A 21,573-nucleotide genomic window follows, 5' to 3' on the forward strand; every position below is an offset into this window, starting at 1 on the left:
TTTTTATAATAAATACGTCACATTATAAGAGAACTTGTTATTTTCCTCCTAACTATCCTTACATGTAGGTAATACTGTAAAATTATAAAAAACTATTTCGAAAAAACAACATAAAATAAACATAGAGAACCTGCGTGTGATACTTATGGATTCTAATGTTACGTGTGGTATGTTATTTCAATTAATAATAGTATTTCTTCTGGATGAAGACACAGCGAAACTTTCTTCTAGATATGGCAAGCGAAGAGTAGTCCTAAAATTGTATACTGGTGAAGAAATGGTGTGCAGCAAGGGAATGTAATCAAGGCAAGGAAGTTGTTTTATTCATATTTTTTAAAGTTCTGTGTAGTATGCAAAATTATTTCGTAAAACTTATTTTTTATTTTTTGTCTGGTTCTAGGAACTGGGCCTTTGTCGCCGTTCGGTAACTGTCGTCGTTGACATAAATGCAACCTATGCGCAATGACAATGGGGAGCGCTATAGGCGTACAAACCAGTTATGTTCCCAGAATGTTCGTTAACACCGTGACTGAGTGACTAGTTTTGATAATGAGTGAAAGTAATAAGCTACACTCAACTTAAAATAATGGTCCGCATCCACTAATCTGCAAAGGTAGCAAATATTTTTCCTTGTTTACCGAGGACTTGCTTTACTTTAGGGAGTGGCTTATAATCACTAGACTAGACTGATGACGTAATAACTGCGACTCGATACATTAACAGTCCACCATTTGACATGACGTCACCGTCACAAATTTTTCAATAGTTTCTTGATAATTAATAAAAATCTCTATATTTTTTTAGGGGGGCACTGAAGATTTCTTTTCGGCAGAAGGGGGACGTGACAAACAAAAGTTTGGGAACCTCTGCCGTAGAGTACTCTTTGTGAAATCGAACTGGGATTCCATCCGGACCTGGTGATTTATTTACTTTCAAATCTTTCAGTTGTTTCTTTGCGGCAGGAGTGCATATTACAACGTCGTCCGTACGGGAGTCCGTCCGACGGTCAAATGTCGGTATGTTGTACGACTCTCCTATGTGAACGAATTCTTGAACGTGAAATTTAAAACTACTGTTTTCGTTTTCAACTGCCACACCAGACTTGCCAACAAGGGACAGAATGGAAGCCTTAGACCCGCTTAGCGATTTTATATAAGACCAGAATTTCCTCGGGTGCTCCGCCAAATCTTTTGCTAAGATGTGACAGGGCTAGTTGTATGCTTTGCGCATAGATCTTCTCACAGACGCCCGAATCTCATCTAACATTCGCTTGTCGTCATTTGTGCGTTGCCCTTTGAACCGAAAGTGCAACAGCCTCTGCTTCCTCAGCATCCTCCGAATTTCGTTATTAAACCATCGTGGGTCTTTTCCATCATTTACCCGCTTGTTAGGCACATAACTCTCCAGACCATGATTTGCAATCTGCTTAAACTTGGCCCATAATTATTCTACACCCATCTCACTGGAACTAAGTGATGGCAATTCGCTGTCTAAATGAGATGTTAGTAACTGCTTGTATGCTCTATCTAGCAGAAACACTCTCCTAGCCTTCTTGACTGATTTATTAACTTTCGTAATCAAGACTGTTATAATGACAACGTGATCGCTAATCCCCGTTTTTATAGTGACATTACCGATAAGGTCCGGTCTATTTGTAGGTACAAGGTCTGTCACCGCCTTGTGTGTGCCTAGAAGTGGTTACTCATCTTTTTGGGGTATCGAAACTCCCGGCAGGTGGCCCGCTGCACGGTGGCGCCTCCGGGGTGAGCACCTGATCAGAGTGGCTGGTAGCCGGGCGAACGCTGCACATCAAGCGTGCTAAGCTCCATACTTTTGGCCACTCTTCCACAGCCATCTCTTCAGACAGGAACGGTTATCTCTCTGCCGCTGCTTTTGCATCCTCGGCCTTCCCTCTCTGGCCACTCCCTGGGAGGAGGGGCAGGCCCACTGGCTTGGGGCGAAACCCTTTCCCCGTTTCTTGATTTGTTCTTGGACAGACGTGGAGACTTTCGCTGCTACCAAACCTCTTGTTTTTGTAGAACATCTCGAAGTTAAGTTTGGCGATGTTGACTCACTTAGTAAGATGTGATCTGGTGGCCTACTGGTTAAAACCTCTTCTGCCAATCGATCAGCTTCCCTTCGTGCTTGTGAGTACGTAGGAGACGTCCCAGTGGAGCATTACTCCTCACCAGTCCTTATTTTCTTCTGGGGCTCTGACGAGGGACCCCATTCTAATCTGGAGTGGAGCGGCGTTTGTTACGTCTGGCAAGTACAGAGGTCTCCTAAGGACAATCATTTTTATACCAGCACTTTCATTCTGGACTTAGAGGGTTGCCCTTCTGGAAAAAGTCAAAGTTATGTTTACTATTGTGATGTGAGGCCCTATATCCCACGTCCTGTGCACTGTTTCCAGTATCTCCATTTGGGTCACATCTTTGTGATGTGAGACAAATCCTATTAGCAGCGACTGTGGCTGCCCTCTGCATGTGTGGAGTCCTTGCACTCGACGACCCAAGTGCATGAACAGTTCCAGCGCAAATTCTCCTCGCTTCCTAGATTTCCAGATCTACAAAAAGGAAAGGAAGATTAAGGAATACAAAGCAGTCGACCGTCTATCCAACTTTGAGGCTCAACAGAAATCTGACTGTCTCCACGTGGTATCTTTAACGTCAGTCTTTGCTTTTGTTGGGTCCTTTCCTCCTCCTCCTCCTCCTCCTTTCTTACATCTATCCTGCCCCCCTACCCTTTCGCCCTCTGTGGCGGTTCCTGTTCCCTCTGCTCACAGAACCTCGGCTGGAGAAGGAACCGTCTGCTCTGGCACCCACTGGGGATCAGGCTCCCTCTGGGAATATCCCTCCCTGGCGTCTCCAGGACACATTGTGTGGGTTTCAAGGCTACTTGTTCTCTTTCAGATGCTGATACTGCTGTGACTTGCTCTCTTCCTGACCACACCACCTCTCGCCCTCCAAAGGAGAAGAAGATGCGTAAGTCTTGGGATGAGACACCCCCCGACATCCCATGGGGTGTTGCCCCCTCCCTCTCAATCAGGGTCCAATCTGACATTCATGGATGTCACTGCATCCTTACCAGTGATTGTCACTGAATCGGCACAATGACCAATTATGGCCCAATCGATGTCTATCTGTTCTCTTGTGGTATTCTCCTCCAATGGAACTGTAATGGTTACTGTCGTCACCTTCTGGAATTGCAGTCACTTCTTTCTTTCTACTCAGTAACTTGTGTTGTATTGCAGGGATCTCGTTTTGTGGATACTGATTCACCAACTCGTTTCCAAGACCTCTGTCAGAACCAGGTCAGCCCCATGCGAGCCTCTGTTGGTGGCTTTATGTTGATCTGCAGGGACACGGTTAGTTCCTCTTCATACTGCGCTGGAAACAGTAGCTGTTTGGATCCATTTGGACTCTGTGGTGATGGTATGCTGTGTTTATCTCCCCACAGAGTGGCTTCCTACACTTCCTGTTCTTCTTGCCCTCCTTCCACTGTTCCCTCCTGCCTTCCTCCTCCTTTGGGATTTTAACACCCGTAACCCTCTGTGGGATGGTACTGTGACCACTGACTGGGGCAGGATTGTTGAAGATCTGCTGGCAGGGGTTGATATCGGCTTCCTCAATATGGGAGTCCCCACATGCTTTAGTGTGGCACATGGCACTTTCTCGGCAATTTATCTTTTCATCTGCAGCCTTGCATACCTCCCCTATATTCAACGGGGAGTTCATGACGATTTGTGCAGCAGAGATCATTTTCCAATCATCTTATCTTTTCTTCAGCATCACTTGCCTGAACACCATCCAAATTGGGCCTTTACTTATGTGGATTTTGATGCCTTTTCCTTGGCTGCCATCCCAACCGCTCCACCCCATGCCAGAATTGATGAGTCTGTATGGAGTTTGACTGACATGATCCTTTTGGCAGCTGCTTCACTGATTCCTTCTTTCTCTTGTTCTCCCAGAAGGAAGTCTGTCCTGTAGTGGACCCTGAAATTGCTGCAGCTATTGAAGACCACTGGCATGTCCTCAAATGCTACCAACAGCATCCATCTCTTGACCACCTCCTGGCCTTTAAACGGCTTCATGCTTGGGCTCGTTATGTTCTGAAATGCCAGAAATGGATTTGTTGGGAATGATACGCCACTGCCATAGGGACACACACTCCCACTTTGCAGGTATGAGCAAAGATTGGGCGCATTTTTGGCTGCTGCCCTTTTAGTGTCCCAGGAATTTCCATGAGTAGTGTTATCCTCACTAGCCAGGACTCAGTGACAGTCCAATATCCGCCCACGTTCCATCTTTTCAAACATTATCTGGAACTACTCCCTTTATCTTCCCTTCCTCACCATCTGGAGCCTTATAAAACCCCATTTAGTAAGTGTGAATTTGCTAACTCCCTTGCTGTCTGCCCTGACATGGCTCTTGGGCCAGTTCAGCACTTATTGATGGCTAGCAAACGTCATATATTTGCCCTTTTCAACATTTTCTGGAGATTGTTGGAATTATCTTCCCATTGGCGAGAAAGCGTCGTTATTCCAGCTTTGAAATCAGGTAAACCAACTCTTCAGATGGACAGCTGTCATCTGATCATTTTAACCAGTGTCATCTGCAAGCTACTTGAATGTTTGCTGAGTTGAAGGCTGTGTTGGGTTCTTGAATCCTGGGAAACTTTGGCTCGGATCCAGGATGGTTTTCGCAAAGGCCACTGTACTGCAGATAATTTAGTCCACCTGGAGTCTGCTATCCAAACCGTCTTTTGCCTGGTGTCAACACCTTTTTGCAGTCTTTCTCAATCTGCATAAAGCTTATGATACCACATGGTGCCACCAAATCCTTGCCACCTTACATGAGTTGCGTCTCTGGGCCTGCTTCCGAGTTTTATCTGGAACTTTCTTTCATGTCACACTTTTCAGGTACAGATCGGCACCTCCCATAGCAACTCCTACCTGCAGGAGACAGGGGTTCCACAGCGTTCTGTTTTTAGTGTCCCTCAATTTTTAGAGGCTATCAGTGGTCTGGTGGCGGCTGCAGGGCATATGATGACCTCTTTGTATGCTGACATTTTTGCATTTATTTTTGTTCATCTGTTATGGTTGTTGTTGAAAGCAGACTGCAGGGAGGAATACACTGAGTGCAATGTTGGGCTATCACTCATGGCTTCCATTTTTCTGCTACCAATACCCTCGCTGTGCATTTCTATCAATGCTGTATGGCCCAGCCTCATTTGGATCTGCACCTTGATGGCCAGTCCCTCAATGTGGTGGACTGTCATCTTTTTGTGGGCCTATTCTTTGATGCCCAGTTGACATGGGTTCCCCATCTTCATCAACTAAAGCCATCATGATGCTTTCACCTCAATGCTCTTTGATGCATTTGCAACACCAAATGGTGTGTGGACCACTCTACTCTAATACAGTTCTACACAGCATTGTTGTAGTCCCTTCTAGACTACAGGACTATGGGAGTCTCGCATACAGCCCCAGAATCATCTTCAATGTTACAGATGCAGGACCTGATACACCATTATGCGGTACAACTGCCAACTGGTGCCCCTCAGATAAACTCCATGATCAGCCTTCTAGCAGGGGCAGGGGTTCCACCGTTGTTATACATTTGCTGCTCTCTAGAGCACCAAAACTACCTTCCCCTCTTCCAGATATGGAGATCCACCATCTGCAATGGTAGCCCTAGTCTGGATTTACAGCCTCCATCTGCATCGGGTCCATTTTATCTGAACTCTAGCTTTTGCCTGTACCACTTCTTCTCTGGGCCCGCTCTTGTACACTCTGCTGCATACCCTGTACACAACTCTGTCTTGACCTATCACAAGGTCCAAAAGACTCAACTCATCCTGAGGCCGTCCACTGCCAATTCTTCTACATTCTTGGTGCATTGCATATTGTGATTCAGAAGTAGTCTATACTGATGGCTCAATGGTCGCTGGTCACGTTAGCTTTGCTTATGTTCATGCAGGATGCAATGAACTCCAATCCTTGCTGGATGGGTGCAGTGTTTTCAATGTGTAGATGGTAGCCATCTCTTGAGCCCTTGAGCATATTTGTTCCTACACTAGTGAGTCCTGCCTCATCTGCAGGGTCTCTTTGAGCAGTTTACAAGCTCTTGACCAGAGCTACTCTCTCCATCCCTTGGTCCTGACTGTACAGGGCTCCCTTTTTGCCATCGAACAATGTGGACACTTGGTGGTCTTTGTCTGGACCCCAGTCATGGCGGGATCCCAGGGAATGAACTTACTGACAGGCCTACCAAATTGGCTTCCGGCAAGCCACCTCTTGAGATCAGTATTCCAGAACTGGACCTTCAGTCGGTGTTATGCTGTCAGATTCTAAGGATTTGAAATACGGAATGGTGTACTCTTGACTTTGTCGAACAAAATTCTAGCAATAAAGAAGCGAACAAATTTGTGAAGGTCCTGCATGCGGGCATCTTGCAAGGACTTCTTCATCCTCTGCAGGCTCCACAACGGCTGTACTTGCCTGCCTCATGGTCATCTCCTCTGTCGCAAGGATGCCCCCCCCCCCCTGTGTTGTTGTTATGCCTGTTCGATGGTGATTCACATTTTGCTGGACTGTCTTAACATAGCAACCCTTTGGTGGACTCTTAATCTTCCTGACTCACTACCCCTGGTGCTAGTGAACAATGCCTCAGTGGCTGACCTAGTCTCACGGTTTATTTATGAAATAAGTTTTTACCACTCCTCTCTCTCTCAGGGAGGGCACTTCAGCCTTATCGGCTCGTTGAGGGGTTCACAGGATGCCCTTTTACCTCCTCTGCTTCGAATGGGCAGTGGCTGTCTGGGTTCAGTGATCCATGCCAGCCCTCTCCCTACCCGCTCTTTTGCACTTATTGCCCCTATTTCTGTGTTCTGTTTGACTTGGTATTCTTTCTCTGTTTACCTGTGCTTCTCTCGCCCTCTTTGTATCATTAGTCTTGGGTATTATTGGGTAGGGTATGTCTCCCAATGCACTTTCTGCATTTGGGGCCTTTAGCTACTGCCTGGGTAGGTGCACCTTGCCTGCTTTTCTTCCTTTCCCCCCTTTCCTTCTTCCTCGTTCCTTTCTCTAGGCTTTATTGATCTTCAGTAAACCTTGGGGTTTTCTACCTTTGGGTTTTGTGCACTTGCCTCTTCTTTAGTGTGTAGTTTGGTTCCATGAATCATTAAACCAACAAACCTCTCACTCAACATCTGTCACCCACAAAAGTGGTTTTGAGCGCAGATGTCACTAACTTCATACACAAAGAGTGTATTTCTTATTCCAAAGGTCTTCAGTGAGATTACTAATCCGCCCCCGGTAGCTGAGTGGTCAGCTCAACAGAATGTCAATCCTAAGGGTCCGGGTTCGATTCCCGGCTAGGTCGGAGATTTTCTCCGCTCAGGACTGGGTGTTGTGTTGTCCTAGTCATCATCATTTCATCCCCATCGACGCGCAAGTCGCCGAAGTGGCGTCAAATCGAAAGACTTGCACCCGGCGAACGGTCTACCCGATGCGAAGCCCTAGTGACACGACATTTTTTTACAGTGAGATTGCTTTTGGTGCAGATGAAATTTCATTTTTTTAAATCGACGAAGTGCGTTTCATTCTATCATACGAACTTTAATGAATTACAGTGTGTTCCCATGGTCATGATCTATGGTAATTTCAATCAGTTGGTCTACAGTGCAAAGAGCACAGTGACAGGGATTTAGGCAATTTGTAGCTCTGCCGGATTATCGTCTTACCACAGAAATTTCTTTGCCTCTAGTTGCATGTGAAACTTTGATGGAATATTTTCTTTGCGCTTTTTTGATTGTTAATGATGTAAAAGATTGCTACTGTTAGGTATACTGTTGCAGTGGCACAAGTTGCAGTATGTTGCAGTCGACCCGTCGTTAGATTTTTTAATCAATAAATACCATTATTTTCATTTCCTGCTTTACTTGTGACTCCACCACACAGCTGTGTTATAGATAAAAAATGTGAAATTTCATCTCAGCATTGTAAATTGCTTTGCACAAACACTTGCACAACGCTTGCAAGATGAAAGCAGAGCTGACCATTTGCAGCATAGTTGACAGGACCGATTGCGGACCTCTGGTACAGAGCCTAGTGAAGGGTCTTAATCAGAGGCTCTGACGGTTCTGCAACCGTGTAGGCTGCAGATTCCTCGACTTGCGCCAAAGGGTGGGTGGGTTTCGGGTTCCTCTGAATAGGTCAGGTGTCCACTATACGCAGGAAGCGGCTACATAGGTAGCAGGGGCTGTGTGGCGTGGACTGGGCGTTTTTTTTTAGGTTAGACGGTCTCGGGAAAACAAAAGAAGGGCTTCAGTCACAAAGGGTGCAGGCCGAACACAGGAAGAACGTAGATACAGGACCCATTGGTATAACAGTTGCAAATTCTCGTAGCTGTGTTGGGAAAGTACCAGAGCTCCAAGCGCTAATAGAAAGCACTGATGGTCAAATCTTTGAAAGCTGGCTAAAGCCGGATATAAGCTCAGCCGAAATTTTTGTGAAGAACCTAACGGTGTTCCGAAAGGATAGGCTAAACACGGTTGGCGGTGGCGTGTTTGTTGCTGTTAGAAGTACTTTAACTTGTCGCGAAATAGAAGTAGATACCTCCTGTGAGTTAGTATGGTTGGATGTCATTGTTGGCAACGGGATAAAATAATGATTGGATCCTTTTACCGACCTCCCAATTCAGATGATACAGTTGCTGAAAGGTTTAAAGAAAACTTGAGTTTGATTTCAAACACGTACCCGACTCATACGATTATAGTTGGTGGTGACTTTAATTTACCCTCGATATGTTGGCGAAAATACATGTTTAATTCCGGAGGTACGCATAAAATATCATCCGAAATTGTGCTAAACGCATTCTCTGAAAATTATTTCGAGCAGTTGTGCATTTTCAACTTCTCGCGGCCGAGTAAATAGTCCATTAAATTACGGGCATGCAGCCGCGCAAATAAAATTTCCTCCACTGATATTTCGGCCGCGTATCGTCCGGGTATCCTCAGAGTGAGTTACAAGCCTGACAAGATTTTTTCTGTTTATTGTAATTTTAAAACCTTTACAGAAAGGTAGGCCGGCAGCGGCCTATCTATGCCGCTCTTCGGTCACACAAAAAACAAACATGAAACAGGAAGACATACAAACAAACATACATGGAGGATAAAAACAGGATATATGGCATGTACTAATGTCCCATCAACTTTACGGCGAACGGCAACATCCAAAAAGGGGAGGCATCCGTCTTTTTCTATTTCCATAGTAAATTTGATGCTAGCATATATGGAATTCAAATGCTCAAGAAATCGATGTAATTCATCCATCCCGTGCAACCATACCACAAATGTGTCGTCCACGTATCTCCAGAAGACCGTTGGTTTAACACTTGCTGAGTCCAGGGCCTTGTCCTCGAAGTCTTCTATGAATAAATTAGCTATCACAGGGGAGAGGGGGATTCCCATAGCAACGCCATCAATCTGCTCATAAAATTCACCATTAATGTGAACAGAGATAATGGCTTTAATTTGGACGAAGCATGGAATCCGGCTCTTGGGGTAATTAAACTGCAGAGAAGTCGTCATGGTGTCACCGCCGCCGATCATACATCAATAAGCAAATCGAATGTCTGTACGCGCAAGTGTAAGCGTATTTCTTTGCCACCGACCAGCATCTGTGATCCGCATGCGCAGTACCGCCGCGGTGGAGCATATAAGGCCACGATTGGCATCTTGTCGTCAGTCCTGTAACTCACTCTGAGGATGACCGGACGATACGCGGCCGAAATATCAGTGGAGGAAATTTTATTTGCGCGGCTGCATGCCCGAAATTTGATGAACGATTTCGAACAGTTAGTTCATGAGGCCACGCGAATAGTAAACGGTTGCGAAAACACACTTGACCTCTTAGCAGCAAATAATCCTGAGTTAATAACGAGCATCAAAACCGATCTCGGGATTAGTGAACGCAGGGTTGTCGTAGCGAGATTGCATATTGTAATCCCCAAATCCTCCAAAAATAAATGAAAAATATACCAATTCAAAAAAGCAGATAAAAATTCACTTGACGCCTTCCTGAGAGACAATCTCCGCTCATTCCAAATTAATAATATAAGTGTAGACCAGATGTGGCTTGAATTCAAAGAAATACGGCAGCAATTGAGAGATTTATACCAAATAAATTAACAAACTACGGAGCTGATCCTCCTTGGTACACAAAACGAGTCAGAACACTGTTGCAGAAACAACGAAACAAACATGCCAAATTTTAACGGACGCAAAATACCCAAGATTTGTGATCTTTTACAGAAGCTCAAAATTTAGCGCAGACTTCAATGCGAGATGCTTATAACAGTTTCCACGTCGAAACTTTGTCTCGAAACCTGGCAGAAAATCCAAAGAGATTCTGGTCGTATGTGAAGTATGTTAGCGGCAAAAACAATCAATGCCTTCTCTGCGCGATAACAATGGAGATACTATCGAAGACAGTGCGCCAAAGCAGAGTTACTAAACACAGAGTTTCGAAATGCCTTCACAACATAAGACGAAGTAAATATTCCAGAATTCGAATCGAGAACAGTTGCTAACGTGAGTAACGTAAAAGTAAATATCCTCGGAGTAGTGAAACAACTTAAATCACTTAATAAAAGCAAGTCTTCTGGTCCAGACTGTATACCAGTTAGGTTCCTTTCGGAGTTGGCTATAACTACTAAATCTGTGCTCAGGAAGCCACCATATGGTGTGTGCTGAAGGAAGGAAGCCACCATGTGGTGTGTGCCGAAGGATACATTGTTATCTCTTCACTACACTGATCTAATGGTGAATGGTGCGAAGGAAGAATGGCTGTTGAAAAATCTCCGTAGTAGTTCAAATCCCTCGTGCTTTTATGGCCTTTGCGCAAAATATTTGTAGGTGGAAGCAATGTATTAGAGTGCAAAACGCCTCTCTTGTACCATCTACACTGTAGTTTTAATTTGGTAAACATATCTTACTCAAGGGCTGCAGGTGACAAATTCATTGCCAGACATTTTATATCTAAATTGGGGTGTACTCTGCTAGCCATCATATGGTGTGTGTCACGTACCTCTCCTTATTTTTATTCCATTTATGAAAAGTATGCAAGAAGAATGTCGATACCACTCTTCATACAACCAAATAAATTTAATTTTCCGCTAGTGGTCATTCTCTGAGATTACATTGTACAAAGTAACGTGTTTCTTGACTCCTATTGTGAATTAGGTTGTCTCAGATGCATAATACCTTCTTTGTAGAATCTATTGCTGGTGCTCTCGCTATGATTAAACAAAATCATGACAACTGTTTTTGGAATACAGACCAGTTATTTCGCATATTTGAACTAGAATCTATCAGATAACCCAACAGGTGTAGTGGTTTTTACTATATTTGACGATTAAAATTGTTTTTGAATTCCTGGGAAACATTTGTTGATCTCAGTTTTGTATCTGCGCAATGATGAAGTACTTATGATTACCAAGACTGAAGCAGTTTTGAAAAAGAGTATTAAGTACTTCATCCATCATTTTATCATATTCCATTTCATTACCACTTTCCCCTCCCCCTATCCTTCTCCATCCTCTCTCTCCGTCTCTCCCCCTTCCCTTCTGCTCTCCATCCCCCCACCAATCCAAATGTATGATAACTGGTAGTAGTACCGAATGTATCTGCATTGGAAACTGTTTATGATATTAAAATATGTTTATGTGTTTACATTTTCAAAAGCTGAATTAGACATGTGGCATTAGTCTTCATTATTGTCTCATAGTTTCCCACCTTATTGGCTTATATATGTTGATTTAGTGCTAAAACGATTTCCTTTGTCAAAAATGCTGATTGTATTTGTAACTGCATTCTAACAAGTCTATGTTTTGTTTGCAGTGTTGCTGAAGAATATGAACAAGATGGGCCAGTTGAACACGAAAGGCATGTTGAGCTGACTGAAAAAGACAAGCAGTATCAACAGGTCAAGTCAATAGAAAAAGAGAAGGTAGTTGAGCAGGATAACCAGAATGAAGAGCAAGAGCATATGGAATTTGAGCAGGAAATGGCATTTGAACATGAAATGGCATTTGAACCTGACATTGCATTTGAGCATGACATTGCATTTGAACACGACATTGCATTTGAACATGATATTGCATTTGAACATGACATTGCAGTTGAACCTGACATTGCAGTTCAACGTGACACTGCAGTTGCGCAGGAAATTGCAGCTGAAAAGCAAACTGAAGTTCAAAAGAAAATCGAAGTTGAAAAGGAAATTGAAGCTAAACAGAAAATTGCAGTTGATCAGGAAATTGCAGTTGAACAGGAAGTTGAAGTTGAACAGGACTTTGAAGTTGAACAGGAAGTTGAAGTTGAACGGGAAGTTGAAATGGAACAGGATGTTGTAATTGAACAGGATGTTGAAGTCGGACAAGAAGTTGAAATTGGACAGGAAGTTGAAGTTGGACAGGAATTTGGAGTTGGACTGGAATTTGGAGTTGGACTGGAATTTGGAGTTGGACAGGAATTTGGAGTTGGAGAGGAATTGGGAGTTGGAGAGGAATTGGGAGTTGGAGAGGAATTGGGAGTTGGAGAGGAATTGGGAGTTGGAGAGGAATTGGGAGTTGGAGAGGAATTGGGAGTTGGAGATGATTTGGGAGTTGGAGATGATTTGGGAGTTGGAGATGATTTGGGAGTTGGAGATGATTTGGGAGTTGGAGATGATTTGGGAGTTGGAGATGATTTGGGAGTTGGAGATGATTTGGGAGTTGGAGATGATTTGGGAGTTGGAGATGATTTGGGAGTTGGAGATGATTTGGGAGTTGGAGATGATTTGGGAGTTGGAGATGATTTGGGAGTTGGAGATGATTTGGGAGTTGGAGATGATTTGGGAGTTGGAGATGATTTGGGAGTTGGAGATGATTTGGGAGTTGGAGATGATTTGGGAGTTGGAGATGATTTGGGAGTTGGAGATGATTTGGGAGTCGGAGATGATTTGGGAGTCGGAGAGGAATTGGGAGTCGGAGAGGAATTTGGAGTCGGAGAGGAATTCGGAGTCGGAGAGGAATTCGGAGTCGGAGAGGAATTTGGAATTGGAGAGGAATTTGGAGAGGAATTTGGAGAGGAATTTGAATTTGGAGTTGGAAAGGAATTAGGAGAGGAATTTGGGGTTGGAGAGATATTTGGAATTGGACAGGAGTTTGGAGTTGGACAAGAAGATGGAGTTGAAAAGGAAGTAGGAGTTGAACAGGAAGTAGGAGTTGAACAGCAAGTTGGAGTCGAACGGCAAGTTGGAGTCGAACGGCAAGTTGGAGTCGAACGGCAACTTGGAGTCGAACAGGAAGTTGGAGTCGAGCGGGAAGTTGGAGTCGAGCGGGAAGTTGGAGTCGAGCGGGAAGTTGGAGTCGAGCGGGAAGTTGGAGTCGAACGGGAAGTTGCAGTCGAACGGGAAGTTGCAGTCGAACGGGAAGTTGCAGTTGAACAGCAAAAACAAGTTGAACAGAACAGCATACCACTACCTTTGGAATGTATGCATGGATCGGATGGGGACTGTGTGAAGTGCAGAGCTTTAGCTGCATTTTATAAGGATCCAATAGATCCAAAACGTGACAGAATTGTTTTTGTAGTACCTAGGGAGCTTAATCCAGTTGTTGGTAGAGCAACAGTATGTCACAGGGCAATTTTCCGCAATTCAAGGTTGGTAGTTATGAATAAAACTGTGATCTTATTTTGTACTCAGCTAAAAAATATTGTCTTGCTGACATCCCAAGCTGCCTAAACTGCACAATTAAGACATCACTGGTTCAGTTACCTTACAAGTTTAGTTTTTATTGTTTCTCTGGTGGTTGTTAGGCTGTTCCTTAATAGTCACATATATGAATTTTGTTAAATGTTCAAACAAATGTACAGTGCTTACCTTATGTAACATTGATTGGGCACTGATATGCTAAAGAAATATGCAGAAAACATGTCCTTGATTCCTGTTTGTTCCTAACATTTCTCTAAAAGTAAGACCATATCTGCTGGAGATGGGTAATGTTCACTTCCTGTAGATAGTCCAGCCACATGTTTGGGAACCAGTTATATAATGGTTAATTCCCTTGTTCGCTGGATAAAAATGACAAATTCAAATTAAAAGTAAATTAATTAAATATTAACTAGCTACTTGCATTTCAGTGTAGTAGTTACAATAGAATTTGTAAATGTATGATTGCATTAGCAGCAGTTTTGATACTTTTCAACATGTTTTTCCTCACTTTTAATACTTCATCTGAGAAATTGTGGCTCATAATTTCTCTCTTTCCATCAGTGCTTCCTTCTGTTTTGTGAGATGTTCATTATTCTTTTCCTGGGTGCCTTTAATTATTTCAATTACATATTTTGCACTAACAGCACAAACAGTTGGCTCTAAGTTCAAATTTCTGTGTTTTAATTTTTTTAATTAGCTATTAGTTTAACATTTCAGTTAAATGCAAATCTGCATAGTGAGACTGGAATCAGATGAACTTAATTCTTGATTCAATGGGATCTAACCTCCCAGTGAGCTAATGCTACATTCTTTTAGTTATTGTCATCAACTGCTGGGCTAGTACTCCTTTAACATCATACTAACGAAAACAATTTTACACTAAATGGGATATGTAGCACAGATGTTATAACATCATGTCCACATCTGGGAGGAATAGGTTCATATCTTCAGCCATGGTTTTTCCAAATTCATTAAGCTGAATGCTAGAACCGTTCCATTTGTTTATCATTGTACTACCATAGTTGGAGTTTTGTTGCCAGTGGTATGTTACACTGTTATCTTCCTTCCTTTTTAGGAGATTAACTTCAAATACTACACTGTTTTTGAATGTAAGAATCAGACAGATAACCCCAAATAGCTTAAACTAGAAGAATTGCAACCAGATCATTATGTAAAGCCATGTACAGAGTAACATATTACGTTTGTGTTCATTCTCTTTGTCAGTAATGCTATTGCTAATTACACTATATTTTCTCTTGATGTAAATTTATTGTACTGCTCTATTAATTTATTTTCAAGTTACAAGGGGTAACATATTTTAGAAACAAACCTTGGACACTTATGAAGTACTTTCGTAACTAAATATGGTCATTTAAAAAAAAACGTGTTTTTACAAAATTTAGCAAATTGTCAGACTTATTCATGTATTTATGTATTCACATGACTGGTTTTTATATACTCAGCCTCATTATACGTTGTTAATGGTTCATTATGTTGGATGGTAAAAAGAATTGGGTGAAGTGATGCAGTACCCTTTTTCCTCACCATCAGAAAAACTTCACGTATTAAAGCAAGTTACACGACTTCTTGCAGTGTCCTTATAGAGGAATTCTGTACAACTTGGTTTGGTAGTTATAATCTCTATAACTTATGAAAATGGGATATTTGTACAGGGTTGGACAAACATATGGAAACACCAAAACCATAAACATGGGAAACTCACTGGCTTTCCAAACAGCTTCTGTTCATCTTGAACTGTATTGTTTTCAAGGGAATATTATACTGTTTTTCCTGCAAAATAGTGCAAGTTCAGGTAACAATGATGGAGCTGGATAGTGATCAAGCACCATCCTCTCCAACGTATACCACAAAGGCTCAATAATATTGAGATCTCGTGACTGTGGTGGCCAGGGTAGATGCAACAAGTCAGCCTCATCCTCACAAAACCAGTCCTTGATGATGCAAGCTGTGTGAAGAAGGGCCCTGTCATTGTGGAACCCAGTATCAACAACAGGGAACAAACATCATACCTTGGTATGAACGTGATTAGCCAGACTTGTTGCAGAATCCATGGCAGTCATGTAACCTTGCAGAGTAACAATGGGGCCCACGGAATACCAAGATACAGCTACCCAAATCATCATCGAATCGACTGGCACTTGTATCACTGAAGAGTGGCTTTAGAATTCCAGCTTGCCCAGCAGCTCTGTGCTTATGGATCACCCTTTATGTTGTTTTGATATTGAAAGCCTTCAACTAGTGTGATGATTAGTTCTACAGTGACTTTTGCAGCTGTGGTTCCCTTATCTTTCATCACAATCCTCCTCAGTGGCTGTCTGTCATGATCATTCAACACACATTTTCATGCATGTTGTGATGTAGTGGATGATGTTCTTCTGCTTTCCCTGTATGTGGTATAAATATTCAATATTGTGCCTCCTAAACCACCCATCATAAGACCACCAACAATTTGGCCACATTCATATTCACTTAGCTATGACATAAGGCCCTCACAATTACACAGAACACGACTGAAACTTGCAACATATTGAGGACATTTGTGTCAAATACAATGGCACAACCCAGCTATCATCTGTATGTATGTTCAAGCTTGCATTTCTCATAGTGTTTCTGTGTTTTTGTGCAACCCTGTATATATAACATCTCTTCTTAAACTAATGAATTGATTTCAACTAAACTTGTTTCACATATCACTTGCTATCTGGAAAGAAGCACAGTGGGAGTAAGAAACACTTACCTCTCAAAGGCATGGGGAGGGGGGCATGAAACAGAAGCGTAACACACTGCGTGCAAATATACAGACTATATTTACCCAATATTTGAGAATGAGAGCTCATAGCAACTTTAAGCAAACTTTATACATAATTTCAAACCTTCACGAAGCTGTTTCTCACTGATTACCCCCCCCCCCCCCCCCCCGACAAAAGAATAAAAGAAAAAAAAGTATGTCTGAAAGAACAGACACCACACATTCGTATAACTTGATGGGAATAGCTGGGCAATAGATCCACTGTCTTCACTGCGGATGCACAAATATGTCAGACCTACTGTGGGAATCTCAGAGAGCGAATGTGGAGGAAATGGGCAGGGACTGTGGATAGGTGACACTCAATGGGAATATGGATCGGCCATGTGCGTAGTAAGCAGGAGATCCTGGATCCGAATCCCTGTCTGATCAACATTTTCACTTGAAACTTCCTGGCAGATTAAAACTGTGTGCCGGGCCAAGACTCAAACTTGGGACCTTTGCCTTTCGCGGGCAAGTGCTCTACCAACTGAGCTACCCAAGCACGACTCATGCCCCGTCCGCACAGCTTCACTTCTGTCAGTATCTCGTCTCCTACCTTCCCAACTTTATAGAAGCTCTCCTGCGAACCTTGCAGAACTAGTTCTCCTGAAAGAAAGGATATTGCGGAGACATGGCTTAGCCACAGCCTGGGGGATGTTAATAGAATGAAATTTTCACTCTACAGCAGAGTGTGTTCTGATATGAAACTTCCTGGCAGATTAAAACTGTGTGCCGGACCGAGACTCGAACTCGGGACCTTTACCTTTCGCTGGCAAGTGCTCTACCAACTGAGCTACCCCAGCACGACTCATGCCCTTCCTCACAGCTTCACTTCTGCCAGTACCTCGTCTCCTACCTTCCCAACTTTACAGAAGCTCTCCTGCGAACCTTGCAGAACTAGCACTCCTGAAAGAAAGGATATTGCGGAGACATGGCTTAGCCACAGCCTGGGGGATGTTTCTAGAATGAAATTTTCACTCTACAGCGGAGTGTGCACTGATATGAAACTTCCTGGCAGATTAAAACTGTGTGCCAGACCGAGACTCGAACTCGGGACCTTTGCCTTTCGCGGGCAAGTGCTCTACCAACTGAGCTACCCAAGCACGACTCACGCCCCATCCTCACAGCTTCACTTCTGCCAGTACCTCGTCTCCTACCTTCCAAACTTTACAGAAGCTCTCCTCCCCCAGGCTGTGGCTAAGCCATGTCTCCGCAATATCCTCTTTCAGGAGTGCTAGTTCTGCAAGGTTCGCAGGAGAGCTTCTGTAAAGTTTGGAAGGTAGGAGACGAGGTACTGGCAGAAGTGAAGCTGTGAGGACGGGGCGTGAGTCGTGCTTGGGTAGCTCAGTTGATAGAGCACTTGCCTGCGAAAGGCAAAGGTCCCGAGTTCGAGTCTCAGTCCGGCACACAGTTTTAACCTGCCAGGAAGTTTCATATCAGCGCACACTCTGCTGTAGCATGAAAATTTCATTCTAGTAACATTTTCACTTGTCACTGCTGATTCTGCATAATGTCCCAATACAGCTGACAGCAGTGATCCCCTCCCTTTCCTTACCTTTCTTCCCCTCTCCACCGTCAATTTATATATAATGCTACAATTTCGCTATTCATGCAGTAAAACTGCTGCATCAGGCATAAGATTTCAGTTTATTACTTCTGTACTACTATCTATATTTGCAACACATTTGGCCACCACTGAATGTACCTGCAAGATTATGTCATTATGAGACACATAGTTCAGGAGATATGACATAATAAACACGAGACGTATGAAAAACTAGGTTTTCTTAAAATAGAGTGCAAGTTATCGAGAATAGACTCATCCAGTGTTTGATAATAAGAGAAATTAGTGACTTCCAGCAAACTTGAAACACAATTTCACACCTTTTTAAACTTCATCTTGCTTACATACTTAAAGTCTAATATTTAACACCTACATTTCCTCCTCCCTCCTCACTGTTCATATCCTCCTCCCTCCTCCCCTGTACATCTCCTGGCTTGATCTTAGGTTCTGAAAGACGCTGACAAAATTACTGGCTCACTGCAGAGCTCATTCTCATGACCTGGACAGCACAAATGAGAGACTTATTGCATGTCATACTTTTAAAAGTAACGGATAGAGAGAAGGGTGAGGATGAGGTGGATGGATTTGGTGGCAAGGGTGGGGGTGAGGAGGAGGACAGGGTGGGCGGTGAGAGGAAGGACAAAGAGATGGATTAGGAGAAGATTGGAATAAATAAATACCCAGCAATGCCTGGTATCTCAGCTGGTTAATTGTGTAAGGGTAATTTTGTATCCCGCCTGGAAGGTGGCACATGGGTCTGCTCCTGTAACTGAAGGGTATGCCGAATGTAGGAAGTGAGAAGGAGCAGGAAATGGTGAAATGCTTCGGGACTGTGTATGGGTTATAACTCTTTTTCCTAACTTTGCATACAGATGAGCATGTAGGTGCCAAGCCGTTCATCAAGTTACAAAGGCAAAATCTGTAGTGGCTCGCCCACTAGGAAACAGAAACAATGTTGCCTGGTCATCTACTCGGAATCAAATGGGCTGAATCTGGAGCGGCGCTCGTAGAGCTGCAAAGTGCTGGCTAGAGGGCGCTGTTACCTGTGTCTGTGTCGTAGTGCCAACCTGCGAACGTGCGCCTACGCCGTGGCATCATAGCTATTGATACCACATCCCTCCCCCCTGAGATGATGCAGCATCATTGAGTATGGCTTCCGACGGCCGGTGGAGGGACCCAGAGGTGGTGTAACTGAGGCGGCGGACAGCGGAACTGCCGGGCCATGCTGCCCACCCATGACTTCGAATTGCTCACGAGGGGGTGAGGAAAATGCCCCTTGGAAAACCTGCCCAGGCCATGCACCGCCACTGAATAGGCTCGGATGAGGAGGCGGAGCAACGGCCTCCATGGGTGACGATGGCAGCGGCGTCGTGATGGCAGTGTCAGTGTCCATCGGTTCCGACACTTTGGAGGAACACGGCAACGGTGGCGGCCGGAGGTGGTGCCGTGGTGGTGGTGGTGAGAGGTGCCCTTCCGGTGCAGGTGACCGGACCGGCAGCGGCGACAACAGCAGTAGCGCTCACGGCGGAGGCGCGAACGATGGAGGTGCCGTCGGTGGAGTCTTGGGCTCAGGCAGTGGAAGCCACGAAGCCTCCAATTCTGCAAAAAAACAACCAGCAGCAAAAAACTGAGGACGGCACAAACGGATCTGGTTCCGGTGTCGCTTCACAGTGCCGGAGGGACCAAAAATGACAAATAAGGTGCGGCCAAGCTGGCGAAGAATGCGCTCCTGCTCCCAGCGCTGCCTGCCAGAGAAAACATGATAGAACACCAAATGCTATGGTGCCAAGCCAGAACGAAGTGAAGCAGTGGGAGCACATGGTGGTGGGTGCAATAGCTGCATGAGCGACCGATGGACGCGGCCATCTAGCAACTCCACTGGGGAACAGGTGCCATGCGACTGGGAGCAATATGAAGCAAGGAAAGTCCAGAGTGCATGCTCGCGAGAGTGCGTGGCATGCAACTTGCTCATCTGTGACTTAAACATACGCACAAAGCGTTCAGCCTCGCCGTTCGACTGGGGGTGGAATGGGGCTGAGGTCAGATGGCGAATGTCATAACCAGCACAGAACGCTTCAAACTCTGTGGACACAAATTGGGGGCCATTGTCAGAGACAATAACTTCAGGAAGGCCCTCAATGCAAAAAATAGACGTCAAAGCCTGAATAGTACTGGCAGATGTAGTAGAAGACATAGGTACAACAAAAGGAAAGTTGCTGTATGCATCAATAACTATCAAGTAGCGGGTGTCCCAGAAAGGACCCGCAAAATCAATATGAATGCACTGCCAAGGCGCAGTGGTAGTCAGCCACGCAAAGAAGCGCTGGCGGGGAGCAGATTGATGCTCCGCGCAAGAGCGAAAATTAGCTAGCAAATTCTCAATTTGTTTATCAATGCTGATCCAAGTGCAGTGACAACATGCTAATTGTTTCATCCGCACAATACCCCAATGACCAGTGTGCAGCAATCAGAGGTTTTCCGAGTGCAACGAATGAGGTACAACCATACGAGACTGATCATTGTCAGTTTGTAACAAGATAACACCATGGTGTACAGATCATTTGTGACGCTGCACAAAGTAACACCTTACTAGGGGATCACTAATCTGGGTAGCAGATGGAGGCTATTGAGTACGAATAAACTGCAAAAGAATCTGCAAAGAAGCATCGGCGGCTTTCGCGGAAGCAATGCGACGAAAATCCACCGGAAAACCATCAGCTAATTCCTTAACTTGTGAATCAATGAACATGCATGACAATTCAAACAATCAAACATTACGTCAGGACCAATAGGTAAAGGAGACAAAGCATCAGCATTGCCATACTAGGCCGTATGCTGAAACAAGGTTTCGTAACTGTAGTTAGACAAAAACAAAGACCGACATTGCAACTTTTGTGCAGTACAGGCCGGAACTGGCTTTGACAGGTGAAACAACAACGTCAAAGGCTTATGGTCAGTGACCAAATGGAACTTTCACCCGTACGAAAAATCATGAAACTTAGTCACTCCATATACAATAGCTAAAGCTTCTTTCTTGATTTGAGAATAGTTTTGCTGGGCAGAATTGAGCAACTTAGATGCAAAAGCGATCGGGCGATTGACAGAATTAATGCGGTGTGAAAGAACCGCTCTGATGCCGTGAGAAGATGCATCAACAGCGAAAACAACTGGTTTGGAGGGTTCGAAAGGAATCAAACAGTGATCACTCAACAAAGCAGACTTGAGCTTGTGGAAAGCAGCATCACATTCTGAAGACCAAACAAAAGGAATGTTCTTATGCCGAAGGCGATGCAAAGGCGCTGCAATCTGTGCTGCATTTGGTATAAACCGAATATAATACGTAATTTTGCCCAACACCGACTGAAGTTCTTTCAAGTTCCTGGGTGCTGGCAAGTCTCTAATCGCACTGAGATGTGATGGTGAGGGATAGATGCCCTGTCC

The 21,573-nt window shown here is 44.1% G+C and overlaps 1 protein-coding gene across 1 annotated transcript in view; it reads left to right on the forward strand.

Moving 5' to 3' along the window:
* Positions 1–21,573, forward strand: part of LOC126248219 (uncharacterized) — a 185,473-nt gene that overhangs the window by 114,451 nt on the left and 49,449 nt on the right. Inside the window, exon 2 of the mRNA XM_049949042.1 lies at positions 11,905–13,707. Coding sequence (XP_049804999.1) covers positions 11,905–13,707 — 1,803 coding nt within the window. The remainder of the gene's footprint in view (positions 1–11,904; positions 13,708–21,573) is intronic.

This window comes from Schistocerca nitens, chromosome 3 (genome assembly GCF_023898315.1).
Source record: "Schistocerca nitens isolate TAMUIC-IGC-003100 chromosome 3, iqSchNite1.1, whole genome shotgun sequence".
Taxonomy (NCBI): Eukaryota; Metazoa; Arthropoda; class Insecta; order Orthoptera; family Acrididae; genus Schistocerca; species Schistocerca nitens.